General features: G+C 42.1%; 1 protein-coding gene across 3 annotated transcripts in view; it reads left to right on the plus strand.

The window, feature by feature from the left end:
- Positions 1-15812, plus strand: part of LOC128768919 (astrotactin-2-like) — a 301659-nt gene that overhangs the window by 194841 nt on the left and 91006 nt on the right. For all 3 annotated transcript variants that reach the window (XM_053882198.1, XM_053882256.1, XM_053882341.1), the window contains one exon: positions 771-959. In XM_053882198.1, the coding sequence (XP_053738173.1) occupies positions 771-959 (189 nt within the window). The remainder of the gene's footprint in view (positions 1-770; positions 960-15812) is intronic.

A 15812-nucleotide genomic window follows, 5' to 3' on the forward strand; every position in this document is an offset into this window, starting at 1 on the left:
GTTGACCTCCTTGGCACGATCATTTCTTGCACACACTGCCGTGCTAACTGGACCAACTCTCATCTGAGTGGTGTCAGAAACACTGCTGCCCCCTGTAGTTCCATCTATCTCCGTTGAATTGATGTTAATGACATCAATATTTTGAATGATAAAGAAATTATTCATTTGGTAATGATAAAAAAAACACATTTAGAACAATGACACTGTAAAATTATAGGTGTGAACTGCAATATGATGTCGATTTTCATCCGCTCATCAAGGTTTCAAGTGACAGGGCCAGCTGCACTGCAAGTCAAATGACTTTCATTGACTTGCATGTTAGTTTCATACCAATACCAATATCATCCTTGAGCCCTTCTTCTAGTGACAATCTTCTGATCAAGTGATGAAAATAAAATAGTCCTTTCAATTTTGAATAGCATTAATATCACAATTGTGTGATGGGCTGATATGCCAATACTCACATATGTCACAATATGGGTGGAGGTCAGCGGTGTCTGAGTACCTTTTTTACTTGTACAAGAAGGTATCATTGCAGTAGAAACAATACCTACTTGCACAAGAAGGTATGGTCTACAAAACATGGGTTAAAATGGCTTGTTTTTTTGTCTTGACTTCCCACAATTGTATTTCTTTTTTTTTAGTGTGTGTTTCATTCAAACCACGTTGAAATGAGACTGGGCTTCATTTGAGCTTGTCGGCTACGCTCAGCGTGGCATCTCACATGTGTCACATTCTCACCTGCTGACAGTCCCCCCTCTTCTCTGCAGGTGCGTGCAGGAGTACAAGCTGGCAGGAGACGGACGCTCCTGCCTTCTGCTGACAGACAACTGTGAGGGACCGAAATGCCCACGGCAGGGTGTTCACTTCAATGACACGCTGTTTGGTGAAATGCTGCATGGATACAACAACAAAAGCCAGCAGGTCAACTTGGGACAAATATTTCAAATGACCTTCAGGTAAGTTCAAGTTAACGCTAGTAAGATAAAACAACACCTGTCCATCAAAATATTTTTCTGTTTGCCATGGAATGACAGAGGAAGTAAAGGCAGTGATTTAGAGATTATATGTCATCCAACTGGGCGGCACAGTGGTGAAATGGTTCGCACCGCTGCCTCACAGCAAGAAGGTTCAGGATTCAAGTCCGGCTCTGGACCTTTCTGGGTTTGAGTTTTCAGCGGGTACCCTTGTTTTCTGCCACACTAGGTCAACTGGACACTCTAAAATTGCCCCTGGGTGTGTGTGTGTGTGTGTGACTGGTGTGTGTGTGCCCTGCGATGGACTGGTGACCTGTGCAGGGTGTACTCCTGCCTCTCACCCAATGACCGCTGGGATAGGCTCCAACACTCCCCACAACCATGAATAGGACTCAGCAGTGGTTACCTCAAGATATATGTATAAATGTATGTCATCCAACCTAGAATTGTTTTTAAAAAATAAACATTTGTGTAAACACCATACATATTGATATGATAATATGTCATTTATTATGGATAGATGGATGGATTATACAATGACAGTCACAACTCAATTCAAAATACTGACCTTTTTTGTCATTATTGAATAAAGACATGCCCATTTATTCTTCCAATATGTTTAACCAAACATTGCATTTCATTTGCAATTTTGGAAAATATTTTCTTTCATTGCCAAGAAACAGAAAATCATGAAAAATTCTCCTGACAAGCCTATTATGCTTTCATTCTTTCATTCCTTGTGAAATATTCCCTTCATATTTACAAGGCTTATAAATGCACTCCATCATCTGGTGTATTTAGCACTTAATAATATTTGCTTGTTATGCTTCATGACTATTAAAATTCCACCTTAGCAAAGAGCCAAAGCTCTAAAACAAAGGATTAGGATCCCTGCGCAGCGGCTGTGAGGATTGGAGGGGTTGCATGTGCGTTTGTGTTTGCACAGATGTGTTTGTGGAGAGCTGCGAGGAGACGATGGAGTTGAGACTTATCGTATAGCTGTTCTCCAGAAAACTGTCAACTCTGAAAAACCTGGGTCTCTCACTGTTTGTGGTGAATGCTCCACGAATCTCGCTGGGATGATGAGGGTCTATCTATGCGAGTATACAGGGAGAAAATCAGACATTCTCCGTCACTCTTTTGTTCTCCGTCTTGCTCATTTGCATGTTGTTAGCACTGACACTGATCAAGGGCAGAGCTCTGCATTGTGTGTGTCCTGGAGAACCCTCCACTGGGTCAGATAACACATCAGGAGAACACATTGCATGAATATCTTAGGACAATATCCATATTTAGCTCATGTATTTTTCATATATATAGATTTTTTTTTGCGATTCATAGAGCGTAAATCTAAATATCTTGTCTGAGTGTGTATTTGGATTTGGTGTGGATGAACACTTTCAGACACTGCAGATCAGCCGCCATTTCCATTCCAGCAATCGTTCGGGTTGAATGGCCAGGAGAGAAAAAGGGACCAGATCCAGATTATGCCAGAATTATAGTTTGAAAATTAGCTCATCAAGGGACAAAGTGACGCTGCTGAGTCTCATTAGGCGTCTTTTGAAATCTCCACTCAGCAGCAATACTTGCAGTCGCCAACCATCTCACAGCGTTTGGATCTTTCAGTGCTGTGAACATTTGTCTTGGATCTCTCACTGGTTCGAGGGGTGAGGGAAACAACTGAAGCAACCAGAAGGAATTAGTTGATGTTGTCTTAGGAAGGGTCTCGCATTTGAGGGATGGTTTTGTTGACCAAATGCAAGAGACCATGCGGGAAAATTGTCATGGAGGAGAGTCACAGCATCGGACACCAAAACACATCATGCAACGCACGAACCACACACATCTCGTGACTGAATGTTGAGCCTTCGTGAAACAGTGTCCTCATTTTCAGAGCTCACTAGATGGCACTCTCAGCTTTGCCTTCAAAGAATTATTGCAATGTAACCTCTCATGAGCGCCACCTTCTTCTCTCTGAAAATGAGGACGGTCACATGAAGTCTCACCACTTCGTCATGACACACGTCATCATGACTATTTATTCTTTGTGTCTGACATCACATTTCTTCCCAATAATTTCATTGTCGGACTCTGCGGACAGTTCACGACTTTTCCCTTCATGTATTTGTTGCTGTCTTGTAGCTCTGCCTGACTCATGTTGACTATCTCGTTTATGCAGAGAGAAGAGTTTCTGGGTATATTGCATTTATTATTGATATACACATTTTTCCACCGCAGGGCAGAGATGCAGCAATGATGTGGCCTTAGTCATGCGGCTATGTACCTGTCATGGTCGTGGTGAAGAACAATCTCGGTCAAAAGGCAAAGCTCTCGATTTACTTTCCTACTTTAACCCGAGTTCATGACTGATAGTGGCCAAAAGGAGTTTTAACCGTGAGGGTGGAGGACTCTGCTTTAGCCCTGACTCACATCAAAAGTAGCTTTTGCCGCTATGAAATAAAAAGAATGCAGAATGCACAGACAACACTCACAAAGCAGCCACGATTTTTGGTCAAATTGCTGCTGAGATGAAAAAACATTGTGGGCTGTGGCAAATCACAATGAATTTAAATGTAAACGTTTTCTCCGTTATGATAAATTCGTAACGTAACGTGGCTTTTGCTTGTATTTAACCAGTATTAAACACAAAATCGCATTCGCGTCACTTGTTTTGGTCTCTAAATGTGTCAATATCACTCCAAATCTCACGTGTTTTAGTAACATGATGATGCGTCCTGCACTGGGCAGAAACCAGGTTTAGCTTGAGTGGCCTCCTTGCATGAAGCGGTGCGGGGCTGCTGCAAACCGTGGCCATTTTCGGTGTGAATCTGGGAGGCTGAAGAGCTCACTCCTCTATAAGAGATTCAGACTACATCCTTCACATTGAGAAAAAGCCTGTGGAAGCAACTCTCTTTGGGGAGGTGCTCAAGACACCCTGGGGCAAACACTGTAAAAACACTCATGCTCAGTTGGCTTGGGAATGTTCCCTCAGAAGCGGAGATTTCTGGTGAAAGGAAACTCAGGGCCACTGTGACCCAAATTTGGATAAGCAGAGGATTAACTTAGTTTTAATTATGTTAAAGCAAAAGATGGAACAGACGGCCAACAGTCACAACAATAGCTGGAACCATGGACTTCCACACCAAGCTCACAGATCAGAGGGTCGGAAGCAAATGGGTGAGTTCATTTGTGCACTCACCAGTGAATGACTTGAGGAATTCTGCCCGGTCAGCTCATCGCTTGGTGGTCGCAGCTTGCGAGGAACAGTGCCTAGTTGTTGGCGCCACTATTCAACAGTAGAATCTGGAAGAATCAAAGCCACAGGAGGCGTCTGGCTGGCACCTGGCTAACAGACAAGGTCATGTATTTGCAGACCAATCTGTCTTAAGATTGTGCACACAGAGGCCAACATTATCAGGTTGTCGGTGGCACTCAGTCTCTATTTAAGAGGCCATATTTTTGTCATGATGTTGCACACTTAATAAATAGGAATGTACAAATATGTAAAATTCACTTCACTTCCATTGGCGTTGAGCTGCTGAATATGGCTTTTCACTACCTCAAAGTTTGTCTGTTTAATTATCCCATGTCTAAAAGCAATTGTCCCGTCTTCAGCTCTGGAATAAAGCGTGATTGACATCTTGATTCTGGTCATGTTTTATTTACTGGATAGGTTTCCAGGATGCATGGAGTCATATTAGATTACTGCATCATTTCTTTCTCAACAAATAACTTTGAAGGTGCCGTACTTTTGTCGAGGCACTCTCCACCAATGCAAAATCCATGAAATATTCATGCTTGGCCGATATTTTTCACACTCTAAATAATATTAATATCCGCCAGGTTGGAGTTCGACTTGATGTTAAATTGAAGTTGCGGGCAATTTGGCGGGCCGGTTCTCAATTGTGGCGCCGCGTGTCCTTGACGCTGCCTTCGACGTGAATATGCCTCTTTGCTGAATAAGTAGGGCACTTGCATGGATTTTCAAGAGGAAGCGCCTTTAGAACTGCAGAAACCGATAAACAATTCAAGGTGCACCTCAGAGTTTAAGGCGGAGGTTAGATGGAGGTCATATTGATTTGCTTTGCTGTGTTTCCTGCGCGTAGGTGTGCTCTTATGCCGTACGACCAAGCATGACAACAAAGGAGCATTTAAAGAGTGAATCCTAGTTTTTCATTTCTCTTTTTTTCAGCAGTGAGCATGTGATGAAAATGCTTTTAAAGTGTTTCTTTACTAGTAGAAGCGGCTCTTGTATATGTTTAAACAACCTTAAATCCTCCTTGATCATTGACATATTTACAATTACAGTATATTGAAAACCGCCAAAATGGGTTGTTGTTTTTGTGTTGACAGTAAAGTAAGGTATCTTTCTTCTCCTTATGACAAGGTAAACAGTATTTTTCAATCATGCTAAATCATTCCATGTCTTGCATGTCATTCTGGTTGATTCCAAATTGTTTTTACGCTTGCATTTGCAACGATAAACGTGAATAATTTCTGCCTCTCTTCCTCAAAATAGTGCTCTTCTGATTCCAATTTGCCTCACCGCCCCTCATGCCGGCTTTCATTTTACCGTCTCCCTCTCTCCAGTCTCGCGCTTTGAGCGGCTGTCAGTTTCAAATGTGCAATACAAATTATTTTCCTGCCCTTGCTTGACTAAATGATCTCTGGATTGTATTGCACCTGTGCAATTTAAGCCGTCTCCGAGTCAAAAGATATTTCCATGCAAATGGCGAAGTGCAACCACCGCTGCACTTATCCTGTTCCCTGCCGTTGGTGACGCTCTCTTCTGATTACCAGCGAATAACTGACAAAGCGCATGTCTCGGTCTTTTTAGTAGAATCGGGGAATTAAAACAGGTCACTATAGCCGACGTCTGGAACGCCATGTAAAAGGCTTGTATGTGTTCATCTGAAAGAGTCACTGAAAGGATGCATAGACAAGAAAACGTCTTCCCTTGGAACTGGGAAAAGGAATATGAATGCGCCATGTTGGCACCCAAGAACAGGAGTGGGTGGTCATCACATTATCATTACCGACCATTTCACCAAGCCTCTGGGGCCAATTCATATTTATTGTGCATAAAGTGATCTGGTAAAGTTAAAAATATTCTGCATCAGGTTCTTCAGCCATTTTCAGAAACAGAAGCTGTTTATTTTGTTTGTGTTTTGCTTTTCATCTCACTGTGGCCAACTCTCGAGTCTCTAATAAATCAGTCCAACCAAAAATGAAAATTCTGGAATTCTTTTTTTGGATAGAGTGTCCAGGACTGACATTCCCATCTTTAAGCATTGAAGTTTACAGTAACACCAGAGTAAACATTCATGCTGGCAAGGTTATCTAAAGCATCTAGGGAGCAGCAGGGAGCAGTGTGAGTCATACACATCGATGAAACGTGTGGATCTGTGTAACAACAACAGCAACTGTGAGGTTCATAATAGCATTACAACTGCATCTAACAGCAACAGACCGTTGCAGTCCAGTGACCTTGGCTCAGAATAACCCCTAAGACCACTCATGCAGAGATTTCCTCTTCACCTCATTTCACGTCTGTGGGAAACAAAGATCATCTTGCAGTTCCTGGCATGGCAGCTTTCTATGCAATAGATATCATCTGTCTGACTGAGACAAAAAAAAAGAAAAGGTCTCAGAAAAAATAAAAATCTCAACAGCACAGGCGTGTTCACAGACCCTCCACTCAGAACATTTGGTTGACGTATTGCCTATCTTGAAATGAGCTAAACCAGAACGTAAATCGATGAAGCTTCATGAAACAGTGTCGCCATTTCAGTGAACAGTGGTTGGTTGTTTTGGTTTACAATTGAAGCGAGGGTCCATTAGACAGGTAGCTGAAAGTTGTCAAAAGAAGGCTCTGAGGCTTCGCAAAGCTTCTTTGATACTCCCCATACTTTGTTAAATCTGACCATGATCTACATGGTAACCAACCAGTCAATTGGGATGGACAGGTTAGTAGATCGTAATTCTATTGTGAGTCGGTCCCAAGCCTCCATCATGGCAGCTCCCAACCTCCTATTCTATGTGATGCTGTTCTATATTGCTGCACTGAGAGATGAGGCGAACTTGCCACTGTCCTTCCTCTTACTCCACCGCAATCGTCAAGATATTTAAACGTCGTTTGAAGTCACTTGCAGATGAAACTTCACTGCACACTGAGCATGTAATTTGTTTCCTCCCAGACATGCACTGTCTCTCAAACACAGTGTGAAAGTAGGCACGCCTTCACTGCAGAATGATGTAGCATTCCTTGTTGAAACCGCGGCGTTTCATTCAAACCCTCATTTACAATCGTAGATCTGAAATCAGAATGTCGTACCAAATTAATGTGCCACCAAAAAGGTAACTAAACACAAAGTCAAGTGTCAAGGACTGTTTCGTCCAATAATAAGAATCATATCGTAATAATAATCATATTGTTCTACTTCTCCAGCTGCTTTCAAAAGTTTGGACATGTACTTGCTTGAGTTTAACCGCTTTTTCTAATACAAAACTTCTCTGATGCTTAGCCACCGATGTTGCGACAAATGCTTTAGTCGTAGACATTTTAGATTAGATTATATTAGATGGCCTGCATTAGTCCCATAGTGGGGAAGTTCAACCGCATCAATATTGTACCATTATTATACGTGGCTGTATCAGTATGCCGTGTGCATCACAACTGCGTCATTAAAAGGTGTTGAGGATGCGAACTTGATCTCGAAAGATCTCATAAAATGGTTGCAGATCAAAAATACCAGCGTGAGTACACCAGCTAGCGTCCAGCCAAGATAAGCATGGTATGTCAACTGAGACGAGGAGTAGATCCATTGAGAGAATACTACATGTTACATTTTCCGCTGAGGAGTCGTAGTATTTTCTGGCCTAATGGAGCCCTGGACTCAATGGAGTGGTTACGAGTCCTACCTCGCTCAGGTATGGCTTCAAATCCGGGGTTTGCAAAGGAGTAAAAAAGAGATCTCTGAATCACTATGGTAAGCTTAGTTTTCTTTTCACGTAAATCAGAACTTTGATCCCCCACCTCCCATTAAACACGTGTTCTTGACTCGTGTAGCCACGACACTCTGAAGAAAGAATATTTCCCTTTGTCCCTTGAATGACTCGTTCCCCTTGGATTCCACTTCACACCCACCACATGGACTCTTTGTTTCTGTAGCCGTATGTAAATGTAGGTTTTCTTCTTCACCTAATTTCCAGGCTCAATCCACTGACTTGTCTTTGATATGCAGATGCCGACTTATCCCAGAGCCCACCGTGCCTCTTTTTTTCCTCTTCCCTCTTCTGTCTACTAATTCCCTCCTTCCCGGCGACATCGCCAGCTTCCTTTACAGCTGCAGCTCAAAGTGGAATATTGGATGATGGAGATGAATTGCATCATTGGAGTGTCAGTGTATTATATCAAATCTTGTGAATAACCTGTGATTTGTCATTGGGTTGTGTACATTTTGTCTTATCTCTCTCGGAGGGCGCAGCCGACTTTGTCTGTGATGAAATTAGAGATCAACGGCAGACAAAAACACATTTGACAAAGCAACACACATCGTTGGGAATGTGGCGGAAAGCAATGTGATTACACAGTTGTGTAGTCACTGTGAATTGTAATGTGTCTGCGTTATACCCCGACCAGGAGGGACTGGTAATGTGCTTCATTATATACTGTATGCCGAACCGAAACACAAATTGCTTTAGAACTGAGTTTGATATCAAAATGTGTCAGGCATTAGTTTGTTGTTTTGTTTGTTTATAAACCCACATTTCCATGGAGGAATAAAAACAATGTGTTGAATTAAAAAAGAAGAGGGAGGAAGAAAGAAGCCAAGGCATTCAAAGAACTTTGACAGCAACTCCAGTTTGCCTTTCAGTCCAACAAACCTGAGCTGAAGCCTGGGCTTTCGGAACAGTTGTTCTTTCAGCTCTATATGACAATAACACTTGCCCAATCATTTCAAAAGCACATTTCTCCACCTAAAGTTCCGCATCCCGGGTCTTTGTCCACCCCACATCTCTTGTAAACATCAGATGTCATCAGTAAATAAACAAAACTAGTGTTCTTACACACAGTGGTTGGTGCCAAAGCGGCCCATCCTCACTCCCATGCTGACGTTGGGAAAGTGGACTTTTGCGTCTTATACTGACGACAAAAGCAGCCTTCAGTGCTGCAGGTTGAGGCACATGCATTGGTGTTTCAGTGGGGGCTTCTATGGGTGGAACTGTCAGTTGCTATTGACACTTATCTATCCTTCTCTTTAGTGATGATATCACCATGACTAAAATGCTCCTTTCATGTTAGACGTGAACTGCTCAAGGCTGCCTACAGTGTTATATGCTCAAGCATTCGGCAGTGAAGGACACAAAAGTCCACTTTCCTAATGTCAATATATTATGCCAGTGGGATCGAGGATGTGTTGGCCTGGGCCTCAGATATGGAAAGGGTGTCTTCTTCTGAGGATCCCCACTGATGAAACACAGATGGAGTGGTGGTGTAAAACCAGGGATCTCAATCCAAAAGAGCAGTGTTTGTCTGGCAAAGGTGTAGTGAGACTTGAAAATGCATCTGCAACGGCAGAGTGTTGAATCCTCTCTTCTTTTCTTCAGATGGGTTTCTGATCCAAGTCTGATATCCTACCTCATCTGTAGCAGGACAGACATTCACACAGCTTTTTGGTTCACCATCTGTCTTCCAGCTGCTCGGATGTGCCACAAGGATTCAGGAGAAGGAGAACACATCAGTGCTGTGTTCAAAGCCGCTCGCTCTGGCGACAGTTTGAAGGCATCTCAGTGGGCATGAAATGGAATTCTGATGAGTTTCTTTGGTCAGAGACCAGCTAGAGATCTTATAGGACTCTTTTTCAGTCACAGTATGTTCAAGACCTAGTCTGATTTGTTGACTCAGCATGTACTTCTTTCATTAAGACTTTTATACCCTGCAGCAAGCTGTTTTCTGTTCCATGTTCCATGTTCCATCCATTTATAGATCAGTTTGGAACCTTACATCTTGTTCTCATGCACCTTGTTTGGAGAGTGTGCAGTTATATAAAAGAAAGGCTTCTCCCTCCTCAACACGACTCACCTCTCTTGCTGAAACGGTGCCATCACATGAATAATTTGTGGAGTTGCCAGGCCTCTCTGCGCTACATTTCCATGTTCCTGTGTAATTTCCAGTAATTATCTCCTTGGTGTTGCTGCTACTGGAGGGTTGAGTCAACAAACATTATGAAGTAATTTCTCTCCTATATAATGAGTAGCCTTGAGACGGCAGTGTTCGGTTGGGTCAGGGGTTAAGTAGCACACGGTTGAGGAGGAGCTCTGTAATTATTATTTGAATTTCAATGTGCGGAAACGGATTCCTTTCAGATCGTAAACAAGTAAATGACCCAACGCTATGTTGCTTGACAACTGTTAGGGTTAAACACAGTCCAAGCCAAAACAAGAGTATTTTGAAACCACCAGCACTAAGAAAGTGGCACTCGCATCCTTCTTTTGGTCACATCTGAGCATTTATGCAAGTGTTATTTGTTATTTGGCAGTTCGCCCAACCATTCCACATGTGCTTTGTGGATTTGGAGAAGGTGTTCGACTGTGCTCTGGGAATATGGGGTGCGGGGCCCTCTGCTAGGGGCTGTCCGCTCCTTGTATGACCGGAGCAGGAGCATGGTTCACATTGCCGGCGGTAAATCCGACTTGTTCCTGGTGCATGTTGGTCTCCACCAGGGCTGTCCTTTGTCACTGGTTCCGTTCATTACTTTTATGGACAGAATTTCTAGGCGCAGCCAGGGGTGGGAGGGGATCCGGTTCGGGAACTACACAATTTCATCTGTGCTATTTGCGGACGATGTTGTTCTGCTGGCCTCATCGCACCGGGTCCTTCAGCATGCACTGAGGGGGTTTGCAGCCGAGTGTGAAGCGGCCGGGATGAGGATCAGCACCTCCGAGTCTGAGGCCATGGTTCTCGACCGGAATAAGGTGGTTTGCTCTCTCTAGGTCGGTGGACAGTTCTTGCCCCAAGTGGTGGAGTTTAAGCATCTCGGGGTCTTGTTCTCGAGTGAGGGAAAAGGGGAGCGTGAGATTGATAGACGGGTTGGTGCAGAGGCAGCAGTGATGCGGTCGCTGTATCGGACCGTCGTGGTGAAGAGGGAGCTGATTCACAAGACGCAGCTCTGGATTTACCGATCGATCTACGTTCCCACCCTCACCTACGGTCACGAGCTTTGGGTAATGACCGAAAGGATGAGATCGCGGATAGAAGCGGCTGAGATGAGTTTCCTCCGCATGGTGGCTGGGCGCACCCTTAGAGAGTTAGAGGAGTTCGGTCATCCGGGAGGAGCTCGGGGTGGAGCCGCTGCTCCTCCACATCGAGAGGAACCAGTTGAGGTGGCTCAGGCATCTGATCCGGATGCCCCCTGGACGCCTCCCTGGGGAGGTGTTCCGGGCGAGTCGAGAGATTATGTCTCCGGTCTGGCCTGGGAACACCTCGGGATCTCCCCGGAAAGATGCAAAAAAAAACAGAAACATTAAAGATATGCAACAAATAATAAGGGTTAGTGAGAAAAGACTGCAGTAACATACCATTCTCTGCAGTCTTCATTTTACCTCCAAGAGCATAAGCTTTTACCCGTGCAAGAACACTTGCCTTCTGTGTTGCATTACTTTTCGGTTACAAACGATTAGATTTGGAGTCTGAATGCCACTGGGATGTGAACCTCGTCATTTAGCACTGATGATCCAGGGCTGATGAAGTAATTAATTATCTTCAAAGCTCATTCACTTCCTCCACATTCCTTCCAAACACTGACAGTAAAGTGTAGAGGGTGGAACGTTTCACAGTATTGTGAAGACGTGTACAGTCTACAACAGGAGGGTTGGAGACACGGCTTTTAAAATCAGCACTAAAGAAATGTGCTACTGAAAAGTGCTGAAGTCATGATAATTACGTTCAGTAAGATAAAAAAAAAGAAAAAATGTAGAAAAAAAGTATGAAAAATTGGTTTCTGTATTTCAAACAGGCACAAATCATAGTTCTTGGATTTCAGATTGTTTTGGGATCTTTGCTGTTTGGCCTGTGATGACTGATGATGTCACTCACATACAGACTTTTCTTTTTTTCTCAATATAAACAACAGCAGAAACTCACAGTTTTGAATTAAACTTTGGCGACTAGCTTACTAAACTAGACAAATTGAACAGTACAAATAAAACATGAGCAAGTTTGTCCATGGCTCATTGGTTTTCCAGTGATCTAGACGCAAATGTTGCTCCAAGTTTCAGAACAGTCGAAGTCTCACCAGAACCATGCTTGAACATAGGCAGAAATGCACATTTAGAAGAACTGTCATTGACTGTTGAATTTAGATCATCCAAAATGACAATTTCACTTTCACAAAAACAATTATTAATTCATCGTTCATGCGCGCTTCTGTTGACACTTTCCTTCTTCTGAAAATTGGAGGTATGTCTTGTGATTTTGCCTCTACAGTGACATCGCTGTAAAAGCAATGAGCCGTGGACCTACTTATACATATTTTATTTGTATTTTTCTTTTTATCTATGTGTATGAACTATGCTCCAGACATGAACATTCAGTTGAAGTCATAATGTTGTGCCCTTTTTGAGGGTAAATTAGAAACATTCATACGTGTGTGAGAGCGATGTCAGTAGTGGATCCCAAACTGTGAGGACCCGGAGACGATCTGTGACCCCCGCTAGTTCTGAGGGACAGTGGTCAACAATGGTCGATGTAATGAAATATTATTTTTCTTCTGTATTGGCAGGAACACATCTCTAATTAACTACCAAGCTTCCAGTCGTATACAAGTTTTGTTATTTCATTATTTTCCCAAAGTTGAGCAGTCATGGTTAACTGTCTAAAGAGTGTTATTTCTTTACCAGGGGTGAAACGCTGTCTTTTTATTTGCTGTCACATACATCACACACCCACACTCTTGTTAACATCTTCAATTCCAATGGGGAACCTCTTAAAGAAACGGCAACTCTGCAGCTTTGAGGACTTCTGGGTGAGCATATTTGTGTTGCCAAGCTTTGCCATTGTTCACTCAAGCCATGCGTGGGCTTGTTTGTGTGGGTCAGCCTTCCTGAGGCTGGTGCCGGTCAGCATCTCGGAATACTGAGCTGGACGTCATGTCTGTAAATGTTGTGCCTCACGCGATGCAGTGTCAACAGTGGATTAAGGAGAAGCGGACATATCACGCTCAACGTGACTGAACGGGGGATGCTGTTTCTTATTGCAGTTTTGCTGGCCGGAAGCCAGTTCTGATCATATGTGCAGAAAAACAACCATGTATATGATACACAAAGAGGTTACAAAGAAAATCTGAAAGTAAGTCTTTTTTTATTTTAAACATTATACTGTTGCACACCTGAATAAAATGTTTTTTTTTTGGTCATATTTGTCTGAACTACTCTCCATTATACATCAGCAGTTGGTCAGTGGATTTATGTCATTCTGTTGGGGATTGGTTTGAACTCGACATAAGCCAACACTTCATTCAGAGTCTCTTGATATTTTAGACTCAAGGTTTCAGAAGAACTATCATGTAGACCAGCAATATTTAGTAAATAGTAGATTTTATATTTATTTATTTAGTGTATATAGTTGTCCTCAGTTCTAACCAAGGTGAGAATGTAACTCCATGTTCACTGTGGCCCTCGGCTCTTGTAAGGCCAGGTTCCATTTTCCTCTTCCTGCAATATTCATTATATCATAAATAAATAAATAAAGTATTAGTACGAGTATCGCTGAAATAATCACTAAAATAATCTCACCCATCCAGACATTATCCTAGATTAATTCATGGAAGGATTCCTAGGTAGTTCACCACTTAAAGTAGGTCTTTTAAATTATACAGTGCAATGACAATAAAACAGTCTTGGTGAAAAATTTACTAGAAAAGATGAATAAAACATAATTTTAGCTACCAAATATTGTATTATTTTCAATCAAACTTAAACTGTTAAATTGACTGTTAAATATATATATATATATATATATATATATATATATATATATATATATATATATATATATATATATATATATATATACTCAATTAATATATCAATAATGTCAATTAAATTACAATTGAAACATAACAATAAAAAAATAATTTATATTAATTTAATAGTGCCATTATTGTGGCATTATTTGTTTCAATATTTTACTAGCAATTTCAGTTCATAGTTGCCAGTATAATAATTGCTTGTACCCCCTTTTTGTAGATCATTAAACCCAATAAGATTAAGTTTTCAGTGCTGAGTCGTCCCATAATTTATTTTTCAGCGATATACCTGGGAATTAAATAACTCATAAATAATACTCACAAATAATTAAAGAAGAATTCGTTTTAATCTTTTATTTTTTCAGAGTAAATAAACAATTTTCTCATCCTTGTATTCTTAAGGAAGCTATGATTAGGTGTAGTCACATACATATATATACATATATATATATACATATAAGTATCGGTATCGCCGATACCAGCCTGAACATGACTCAGTATCGGATTGGAAAGGAAATCAGTGGAATGGAACATCATACTCGGAGCGAGGTGTGTCGTGGAAGACATGCTGCCTATTGCAACTGTGGGGTTGTCACTGCAGTTCATGTTTCCAGCTGGTAGAGTTGTGTTGCTGTTGAAATGATCACCAGCATTGTTTGTTCCTGCTACTTCTAAGTGGTTTTTTTGTTTGTTTTTTTTTGCACTGCTGAAAGTATACTTTCTCATCTAAACGATTACAATAAGTATGTCCATCAAAAGTTTCAGTATTCTCATTCGGTCACTTGCACTCACACTGCCGTTGCACCTTTAGATCATGTAATAGGATTGCACTTGAAGTGGGTTAGCGCTTATACATGGATAGATAGCCTTTATTGCCCGACTATCTAGTTTAGCAGACAACACAAACAAACAATGATAATGCGGCAGATTATCCCCCAACGTCGCTGGTTCCCGACCCAGCCCGATGACCGTGACTGTTCTAAGGATATTATATTTGAGCTCACCGATAATATACAGTTTTAAAAAAAACTTACTTTTGCTAGTAACTAGTTACTTTGAAAGTAATGAGTAACTTGAAGTAACAGAGTTACTTTTGAACGAGGTAACTAGTAACTGTAACTAAGTTACTAACTTGAAGTACCTTGCCCAACACTGATAATGACATCATGAAATATGTTGTTGAAACATCAGGGCTACTCAAAACCTCTTATATAGAACTCAGGCTATTGTCCCCTGATGAGCGGAGACGTTTGTGAGAGGGGGTGAGATTCGTCCTGTGGTCTTCTGCAGTATGAATGCATCCAAATTCCAGATGAAGCTGCGGCGGGATGCTGAAAAAAAAAAAGTCTGGTTGTTGTGTGAAAGGGGGACAAGATATGACGTTTATTCTAATGGCCAAGGAGCAATAATGTAGTCAATGAGACAGCGTGCTCATGGGAGGACAAGTCATATGGAGGTCACCTGGCTCAGGAATGCAACAGTGTCTCAGTCCAAGGCGGCTGGAAGAAAAAGAGACACTCGATTTCCTACCAGGGGACTTGTAATTACACTGTGAATTAACGACGAGTCCTGGAGCGCCAGGGTCACACAGGGCAGCATATTTTTGAGCACTCAGCTAATCCGTCAGCATCATTGTGCGTCTCTGTGAAAATATCCCGACTGTCCAGCAGCCAGTGAATCAATAATAAACTAGAGGCAGAAAAATGTGGCTTTCAGAATGTGTCGCCGCTGTCAAGGCGCCGCTGCTACCGCCACATGGCAGCGAGAAAAGCCGCGTGGCGTAATTCTTGGACTGGGGCTAATACCT

Source organism: Synchiropus splendidus, chromosome 1 (genome assembly GCF_027744825.2).
Source record: "Synchiropus splendidus isolate RoL2022-P1 chromosome 1, RoL_Sspl_1.0, whole genome shotgun sequence".
Lineage (NCBI taxonomy): Eukaryota > Metazoa > Chordata > Actinopteri > Syngnathiformes > Callionymidae > Synchiropus > Synchiropus splendidus.